This window comes from Taeniopygia guttata, chromosome 1 (genome assembly GCF_048771995.1).
Source record: "Taeniopygia guttata chromosome 1, bTaeGut7.mat, whole genome shotgun sequence".
NCBI classification, from domain to species: Eukaryota; Metazoa; Chordata; class Aves; order Passeriformes; family Estrildidae; genus Taeniopygia; species Taeniopygia guttata.
The window spans coordinates 44,550,354-44,560,277 of record NC_133024.1 but is presented as its reverse complement, the minus strand read 5'-3'; the positions used below and the strand labels follow the sequence as shown (position 1 = coordinate 44,560,277).

General features: G+C 39.3%; 1 protein-coding gene and 1 long non-coding RNA gene across 5 annotated transcripts in view; one reads left to right on the top strand and one right to left on the bottom strand.

The window, feature by feature from the left end:
• Positions 1–286, bottom strand: part of LOC140683884 (uncharacterized) — a 97,485-nt gene extending 97,199 nt beyond the window's left edge. Inside the window, exon 1 of the long non-coding RNA XR_012055470.1 lies at positions 171–286. This is a non-coding gene — a long non-coding RNA (uncharacterized lncRNA). The remainder of the gene's footprint in view (positions 1–170) is intronic.
• Positions 7–9,924, top strand: part of LOC115494887 (uncharacterized) — a 50,100-nt gene continuing 40,182 nt past the window's right edge. For 2 of the 4 annotated variants that reach the window (XR_012055455.1, XM_072927802.1), the window contains exon 1: positions 881–1,399. Coding sequence is in view for 3 of the 4 variants with exons in the window: in XM_072927802.1 (XP_072783903.1) it covers positions 881–1,399 (519 nt within the window). In the remaining variant the exon portion in view is untranslated. Of the gene's footprint in view, positions 1,400–9,924 lie in introns of all 4 variants that reach the window. The other 2 variants (XM_041715542.2, XM_041715549.2) reach the window with 2 other exon arrangements.

Sequence of the window (9,924 nt, the reverse complement as noted above, 5' to 3'; positions counted from 1 at the left end):
GGCCGGGGCCGGGGCAGGGGCCGCCCGCCCGCCCGCCCGTCCGCCCGCGCCGCGCCTCGCCTCGCCCTGCCGGCAGCGCTGCCTCCCCTCCTCGCTCCCTCGCTCGCTGCCTCGCTCGCTCTTTCCTTTTTCTTCCGCTGCTGCCGAGCCGCACGCTCGCACACACTCACATGCACGCAGAGGGAGAGTTGCTAAGAGGCTCTGCTCGTTTCAACCTGGTGCACACTGAAAGATCTGACACCCTCTGCTGAGCTGCAGTGGCAAAAATCCATCTGCTGAGGGAATGCTGGAGAAGGGAAAAAAAAAATCAATCCACGTACAGGGCAAGCTAAAAACGCTGGCATTAAAGGCTGTAGATCTATTTAGATGCGTTCTCCTAAATGGATTATTTAATTTATTTCTTTTCTTTTAAAATGGAAAGTTTAGCGTTCCTCTCCTCCCGACCTGTTCCTTATTGCCCCCATTCACACACTCACACCTGCACAAGGAGAGAAAGGCTCGTTTGCCTTATTGTATTTCCCAATGACTTGAACAGAATTAGTGTCAGAGTGTCAAGCGAATGGCAATTTGAGGTAATTATTCTGCACGCCATTTTTATCATTGCTTTAAAGGCGTTTCTTCCTCCCCTGCAGTCTATGGTGTTTTATGCTGGATTTTGTCTCTTGCTGGTGTTCTCTATGCAATGTGGAACCGTGGATTAATGCACTCTCTTTTTTTCATAATTTAGATGATCACAGAGAAGAGGGTAGGTAGGGGGGAGGGGACTGCTGCACTGTTAGCAGTTCACTCTACCTGCTCCCACGGAGTGTAGTGTCTCCCTTAAGGAGGGCAGGGGAGGGTAGAAACTGACGGTTATTCTTATCTCTATAAAAATCTAGAGATGCGTATATGTCCATGCACAGATATTTCTCTAGGGATGCTCCTTATATACTCCGTGGAAATAAAACGCCTGCTTCCCTCGACACCCTCCTTCTCGTCCCTTCCAACCCCCCCCGCCCCCAACCCCCTCCGCTGCCCTTTTTCAGTTCCCACCCTTCTGACAAAAGAAGAGATTACACAGCGGAAAAATCGGTGCCTGGCCTTAAAGACAGGAGCCAAGCACGCGAAAGTTTCTGCATCATTTGGAGAGATTTCAAGATGCCTACGAGCAAAGAACCAGTTGCACCTCTGGTGGTGCAAGTGGAAACCCGCGTTTCCCCTGCCTCGCTCTGAGGAGGAGGAGGAGGGGGGGGAGAAGGAGGAGGAAGAAGAGGAGGAGGAGGGGGAGGGGGAGAAGAACGGGAGGAGGAGGAGGAGGAGGAGGCACGAAGGCGGGAGAGGCAGCCCAGCCTCCTGGTGCCTGCAGCCCTGGGCTGTGCCTCTGGAGTCCGGCGCCGCTGGTGAACTTTGCGGCATACTGGTAGGGATGTAACCGCGGGAGTGGGCTGGAGGAGGGTTATTTATAGGAAAATCCAGAGAGCCATATGGAGCCTGCACCCCTGGTCCAGGCGGCATGTTAATTTGGTCAAAGCTTCTCCCTGGCTACCGCTTGCAAACAAATTAGACATCCTGCCGATGATGATCTTATCAAATTAATGTAATTAGACCACAGACAAGTTACAACAGTTACCGTGGCCATTTCAAGTCCCCAGGATGAATATTTGGTCTTTTGGTTGGTTCTGGTTGCAGGGACTAGGGAGGGAGGGGGAAACGATGTAGGAAATGGGACAGAGGTAGGAAACAAAACAGAAAGAGAGAAATCCTGACCCTGAAAAAGCTTATCCAGTAAATTACAAATGTGCTAGAAGAGATAAAATGACACTGAGACAGAAAGCACCACAAGAAATATATCGTTGGTTTCACTAGGAAAAGAAAAATAGAAAAGGAAACTTGGCACCACATTGGGGCACATTAATTCATTTCTCCTGGTGGTTTCTTGGACTTTGTCTCTCAGGGATGTAAGGGTGGAAGGATAGGGGTGCAAGGCTGTCTGGAAACCTTCTATTGATCAAAAATTGCAGCTTCAAAGTGCAAAGGGAACTGGAGGCAAGGAAGTCCTAGGACAATCCACAGAGAGGAGCAGGACAGACAGAGGAAGGGGAAAGGGTCAGAGTAGGTGTCAAGGACACATTTACTTGGTGTCAGCAGCAGTGACAAGATCACTATGAACAAAGTCTTTGCAGAAGAAAGACTGAGTATCTGGAGCCTGGTGAAGACTCACTGGGATGTGGGGCAGGAGGACTTGTTCTCCTCCTGCCTTAGAATAAAACTTCCAAGCATCTTTACCTTTATGCTATTAAAATTGCTCAGGCACCGTAAAAACAATCAAAATGCAACCAGAGGACCTGAACATTAACGAGATATTAAATAAATAAGTATGAATTGAATTAATGGAAGGAGACAATGACCTGTTGTCAAAGCGTGAAGGACAGATTTCCTGCTTCTTACAAAGGATCTGCTGAGAGGTGGGAACTGGTGGAAGCCATCTGGGGACCTGGAATTTCAAAGTAGTTAAACCTCAAAAAGTAAAAAATATGCCAAAAGAAATAAGAATATTTATGGATGCTATGTAGCTTCCAAAGGAGTATTTATCTAAGAAAGCCATTGTGTTTTCAACTGTATGCTTCGGAGATTGATGTCTTATATTTAAAATACATGTATTTAGAGAGCATCTGCTATGCAAAAGTTAACATCTAGGAGACAATTCAGAATGGAAGAAAAAAGGCACTATCCATTTTAGCTTTGATATCTGAAGTTTTTTATTCTATGAGTCAAGCTACATAGAAAGACCCAGAAAATTAATCTATCATTACTCAGCATCATAATTCTAATTTCTAGGTTTTGTAATTTTATTGAATTAACTTCAGAAACATGTATCTAAGGATAAGAGGCCCACCTTTGAGAGTTTGAAGGAAATACCTATTCCTGGGTCAGGTTGATTGGAAGCTGAAATGTTTTACTTTGTTACTTAGAGGGTGTGGTAATGTGAGAGAACACACAGTCTTGAAGCACCAGTTAGTCTGGGTCTTTAAAATTCAGTATATGCATCCAGTTTACAACCCATACACAGGTTGTATGAAAAGAACTCACATAATCCCCTCTAAATTATCCAGAAGATCAGATAAGGGAAAGCATACAAGCTATTGTCCTTGACTGTTATCTTTTACCTCATGTTTCTGTCTGCAATTCTAGAAGCCTAAAACAATTAGTTGACTGCTTATACCTTTCCTCTGGGTGTAAAGTCCATATTTAACCACATACAAGCCAAATGAAGCTGTTTTGAACAGAAATGGGTTTACTCATAAGATGGAAAATTACTTGGAATAGGAAAAGGTAGTGGGATACTTTGTTTTCCCAATTAGTAATCTCCCATCCCCCTGTTGCTATGGCTATATAAGTAACACTGGGTAAGGGTATATTTGTGCTACTTTGCAACATGTTAAAAAGCTAGTTACTTCATCTAGCACTGTAGAACTTGCAGAGCAGAACTCAGACCATCTGCAAAGATTTTAGAGAAGAAAGCAATTATTATGGTAGATATCCTGATTTCAGTGTTTGTGCTATGTACTGTAAAACTGGCTTCATTTTTTCTATGGAGTTCAGGCTTTGACTGTGGAATTTAATATAGGCTGGTAGTTAACATAGATGCCTCAATATGTTGCAGCTCCTGCAGAAACTTTGTTTCTCAGTGTATACAATGACTTTAAACCAGCTCAGATAAACAAGTTCTAACTAAGGGTAGAAGCGTTTAAGCTAATATCAGGATCTCCCCACAAAATTTTCTATCTCAGTATATTTCACAGGCCAGTCTTCACACATAGCTACTGGATGTCTATTTAAACTGCAATTAGACCAAATGAGGTTTCCAAAACAAGATAATTTTCTCCTTCATTTTTCATTTTCCTAAGGGTAATGGCATGTGAGCGTGTTCCAAGTCTCCCTGTGGTATGTTCACCAGACGGAGCTTTGTAAAATGATGCAGTGGCGGATGATGATGACTAAAAAAAAAAGAAAAAAAAGAAAGAAAAGAAAGTTAGAGAAGTGGTTTGCCTACTCTAGTGAGTAGGAGACTGGCTCATGATGAGAAAATAAAAAATTCTCTATCTTCTGCAGTGTAAGATCCAGCCCACATGTTTTTCTTTCTTGGCTCATACCCTCAACCACCGGGCTACCAACCCTCTTGCTGCAGCTGTTCTACTTTACAAGAAAAATAATTTTGAGATCCCTTGAACCATGGAAAAGCAGTAAGGGAGCATGAGTTACAGCACTTGCCAGGGTGTGCACAGCCCTGGGAGGACGTTGTCTCATGTGAGACTGAGCTTGATGTAATATATTTCACATATCAGATGTTTAGATTATGGGTAGTAAAATCCATCGACATTCTTCTCCAGTATACACTATTATCAGACTTTGAGGTAATTTTGTGTTCGAAATAGTGGCTGAATAGGTCACAGGGTTAATCTTAGAAGGTTAAAACTTAGGTGTCAGAAAAGGAAATAGGAGTCAGAAAGATGGACAGATTTTGCATTCATCATGTGTGTAGTCTGCCATAAAATCCATGTAGTCATTTCACTTTGAAATCCTGATGATGCAGAAGAAAGAGGTGTATTTAGTGAGTAGGCCAGGCCAAGAATCTGACCAGAATTTTTTATTTAAACTATATATATTGATCTGAGTTTCTGACCCAGTTTCTACTATGATTGCCTGCATTAAAGTCACTAAAGCACCTGTTCTAGCAGTTCTTTGAATAGGACCAAGCCCTACAGCTACTGTACTTTATGGTGAAAGTATGCAGAAGAGATGTTTGGTAAAGGAGTCAGTTCAGACAGTAATTTCTGTTTTATCTTTCTTTCTCTCTTTAATTTTTCTTTTATTCTCTATAATTTTTCTTTTTCATTTTCTCTTTATTTTACTGCAGTCTGTGGTCTTCTGGAGTGGCCTTTTGTTCAAATGTAAGGCTTACTAGAGGGAAAGAATTAATCCCCTTCCAAATTAGTAGTGACTTGACCCTGTGTCTTCTCTGGGAAAGTATCTTCTGCCCACTGTGCTATTGGTTAGAAGGAGAGTGATAGGGAGCTGAGCTGAGTCACCCACCTCCTTTTATTCCTCTCATCTCAAAACTCACTTTCACACATACACACACAGACTCACACACACACTTTAAAACTTTGACACAACAGAAGTGGGTTGTCTGTTTTCAGTGGAGAATTTCAAGTTGAGGAGCCCAGATAGAGAGATATGGTTTTGCTGCAGCCCTGAGCCTGGAACGTGAACTGAGATTTCACTGCAGCATTTCACTCAAAATGTCCCCCCAGCTGCATCTTCCATACTCTCAGTCCTGACATGAAGGCCTAGTTCTGCCTTTCCCAGAGCAGTACATGAGATGGTTGGCTGCCTGACTTGGGGACCGGGATTTCACTCCAGGCTTTATCTTCCCAAGTTTGGCATTGCAGCATTCGGCACTGCAGCACTGAAGTACACAGACTTTTTTTCACTCTGTGATAAAAGACATACATTTAGTCTGGGGAAAAACATTACAATGAAATTAACTGGAGCTGTGAGAAGTATTTGTTCTTTTAGCCAGCTATAACAGGAAATGCACTAGTATAACACTGCAGCCTTTAATAAGAAATGATAACATTTGCACCATAGTCTAATCTCAGCAAATTTTTTTTCCTAAGATTCCAGCATTATCATTTTAAGTACCTTGTTACAACAATTCTCAACATCCTGCAGGACATAACTTCCATATAGCGTGATCAATACACAATATAGTACTGCAGTTTTGCTATATAACCTCTTTATGGTTTTGATTGCTTGCTTATTTTATTCTTTCCCTAAGAGTGTCCCATGTCTGACTGAACACAAGCAAAAGTTTGAAACAGTTGGTTACTTTGCAACATTTTCAAGTGACTTAGATAGTTAATACCACTCATTCATACAGTTTAAAGTTAGTTAAAAATTATTTTCATCATTTTATAAAAACTTCAGTGATCAGACATGAGACAAAAAATCAGTATCATTTAGATATAGACAAGGCATTAAAAAAGTATCTTTCTCAACCAAAAAAAAAAAAAATCTTGCAGGAAAAAAACCTGTCCTAACTTTCATTCTATTGCTTACACAAGTAATCCCACTAAATAACTTTAGCTTGAATAATAGATCTATAATGTGTTTTCAATAATTAATTATTTTCTTAGCCATTTCATGGCACAGTCTCAGAGCAACATAAGGATCACATAAATGGAAAAATATAGACAAGAGCTTGTGTCTCTGCTCTCTCTAACTATAACTTATTTTAATATTTAATAATGAAAAGGAAAATGCTTCTCAGAATGAAGTACTGAGGCAAAGACCTGCCTCCACCAATAGTTTGCTGACATGACTCTGTGCATCTCATTTCTCTTTCCAATGGCTCATTTTACTAGTTTGAGAAAGTGGAAGATATTATAAGTGGGAGACCAAAGGGGCTTTGAAATCTGTGATGAACAAACATGGTGACTAAATGACTACCAGCATTACACAGGGGTACAACTGAAAAAAGTAAAATCTTATGTAAGGGAAATACCCAATTCTTTCTCTTTTTGTCAACCCATCTCAGAGGCTTTTCCAGGAGAAAACAATACTATTTTTTTTGCTCAACAGATTGGAAAACAGAAGCACTGACCTTGGGAAGGTCACATGTCAAGCCGTTGATTGCACTGGAAAAAGACCCAAGTCTCAGAAGGCCCTGCCTTCTACCCTAATATTTCACAGACACAGAACTACTGATTTATAGAAAAAAACTAGTAAAAAAAAACCCAACCCTAAACAAAAGGCTTCCTGTATGCTCTCCTCTCTCAGACTTGATTTTATGCATCAAAGGTTTCATATGCCAGTCATTTTCTTTCTGGAGGCCTTATGCAGTTATGTGGTGTGACAGTAATACCAAGTCTTGGTTTTCTTATTAGTTCACATCTTAATTCCCTGTAATGCAATTATTTTAATTTGGGAAACAGAATATTTTCATTCCTCAGACTTTTCCTGACTTAGGCTTCAGAATTCAGACTTCAAAAAATAAGGGTTGCAGAGCCGAATGCTAAAGCATGTGAAACACAAACATCCTCTCATCTAAAAAATATCTTGAAAAAAAGTTAAAACCACTGTTTAATCATAGAACTCTGGAGAAGTGGTTTTTAATTCCTTTATTTTTCTATTAAAAAAATAAAATAAAACAACCAACCCAGGTAAAGATGCAAACCAAAGCAATACTTTTCAGTGTGGTTCAAAACAGAAACCTGAAATAAACTATTTGGGTTGATTAAAATTTGAGAAGTTTTGTCTTGGTGGGAGTCTTATTTGGTTTTTTATCTGTTGTGTTTTTTCTAGAAAAAAAGAAACGTCTATTTCATTAGCATGGAATACCAGAAATCAGAATTTTTATCTTTTATGGCCTTCTGGCCTTCCACAATCATATTTTGGTGAAATTATTTTTCCTTTCCTTCAATTAATGTGTATTGGAATTTTCTGATAGAAATTTTCTGAAAACTTTTCTGAAACTATCTATTAAGTCAGCATGAAGTAGTGTCTGCATATTAAAAGGAGAATTGCTGTGCATCAGCAGACTGGAGAAAGACTGAGTAGATGAAACATCATTAACAATAGAATAATACCTTCTTCCTATTTATACAATGCCTAGAAACCATACCCTGGGACCAATCCCACATGGCATTTTAGTTTTAATTAAATAATGGTTTAGAGACATAAGGGAGAAGAGGCTGGTGACCCGATTAATCATTGTAGTAGTGCTTGATTTTACATCACAGCATCCCAAATGATTTTGAATGTATTATTCTGATGTAAAGCTAGAGTATTGAAGGGTTGTCTCAGGATGTAGTTGGTTATTTTTTTTCTCGCCATGGGCAAAGCTGATCTGAGATATTCTTTACTGCCTTCACTAAACTTCAGGCACAAATTTTAACTTCTTGAGTCTTTTTATTTAACCATGATCATTTTTATTGAATCAGTTAATATTGCAGGCCACAAACAGTTCTGTCTTTCCTGAATTGATGAGAGGATCAAGTCACCATTGCTTCTGAGGTGGCCAAGGAATGATCCATATACCTTAAGGGGATGAATATATACTCAGGTCTAGGATTTAGTCCACAGAAAACCAAATTCAAGAGTTATCTGTCTTTCTTTCTATTTTAATGTGTCCATGGTATTTTTATGACCCTCACAACCTCTCCAAAAGAAAGAGCGAATGTCATCTGTTTCCAGTACGGATTATCCTGTTTCCAGGAGCAAAACTTTTTCATTTTACTAGTCATGTTTCCTGCCTTTTCCATAACTATTGTTCATAGTTTTCAATTTATGCCTTATACATGAATTTTATTGCACCCTGTTTGCATAGTTACATCACAGAATCTCCTTTTATCTCTTGCAGTTACAGAATACATTTAAATGTACAGTTTATGTACCTGTGCCCAAGTGCTCAGACTTTGTTGCTGGTTATGCCATTAGTGACATCACAAAATGAAGTATCTCACAAATAAGCTTATGGTCAGATTCCAGGCAAACAAACATGAAGTATGTTCGCTTCAATATTTTTCAATTTTATGGGTATAATAGGTCACTGCTTTGTCAGCAAGACTTTTATTTAAATGACATAAATACTCACCCCATAAGCTACATAGATATTTAAAATTCTTAAATCTGTCATAACTTCTGCAGAAGTTACTTTATAATAGCTTACTTCATGTCTGCTTGCAAAACTTACAGTAAGAATTGGACCACTATCTATTGAGTAGGCTTGTACTCTCTCCTTTGAATGGAAGTTCCTTGCTTACTTGGATATACAAGGATTTTTCTAGCATGTTCTCTGTTTGAGAGGTTGTGGAAAGTGCATGATCGAAATGATGTTCAATTTTACTGTTTTAATTTCATTCACATGAATAGATATTTACACCCTAAAGTTTCAGTATTTACAACCGGGAAAAAAATTCCTAAACTATAGACTAGGACTGTATTATATGGTCCAGTTGGATGTATGTGACTGGTGTTTGGTTCTCAAACAGATAATTTGTTTGATGCATAGGTTGCAGTATTTGCACTGCAAAACCATGTCAGTGGGGCTTCGCCAAGTCAGCAGGCATCATAAACCTGCTCTGCTGCACATGCAAGCAGTTCATGCCACCAGACATCTGAGGAACATTTACAAAGGTATATTAATTTCAAGAGAAATTAAGAGGGCTAACCCTTCTGCAAAGGCAGCACAGACATCCCACAGTCCAAACATACCCCTCCAACAACTGTCACTGCACTTTTTTATTTTTATAGCATCTGGATGTGAGTAGCATCACTAAAATGTAGCAGTGCTGCTCTCTCTATGGATGTGGAACATCATGCTAAAGGACTCCAGTGACACAATTGGGAAATACCTGCAGGAGGTCACACAGGGTCGGTGCTGAAAGACCTGCTTTCCTTCTCCCTGACACTCTTCTTCATTTTCCTTCCCCATGACACTCATCATGAAAGTTCAAGTTATTGAGGACTGACTCAATAACTTGTGTACTTTCATTCTAACAATGGAAGGTCAAATAAAGGTAACGCAAAACCAAAGCAAAGTGAAAAAGAGATGAGAATATAAGGCTTTTTCTATGAGGACTCAGAGTAACAGCTCCTTCTTTTGGTGGATTTCTGAAAATCTAGAGATTAAAGGGTAAAAAATACATTTCTTTGAAGAATTGGTTTATTTCTTTTTAGCTCATTGCCAGGATATGAAAAAAAATCAAGTCTGGATTAAATATTTTAATTATTATACTTTCTACCCCTTTTTTCAGAAGCAAAATGGAGAGAGATGGCAAAATTATTTTTGTAGTAATTACATATTTAAATAAATTAAATAAAATATTTTGCTGTTTTTACAGTTAGCTTATAAAAGTCAAACTGAAATAAATCTAGGAT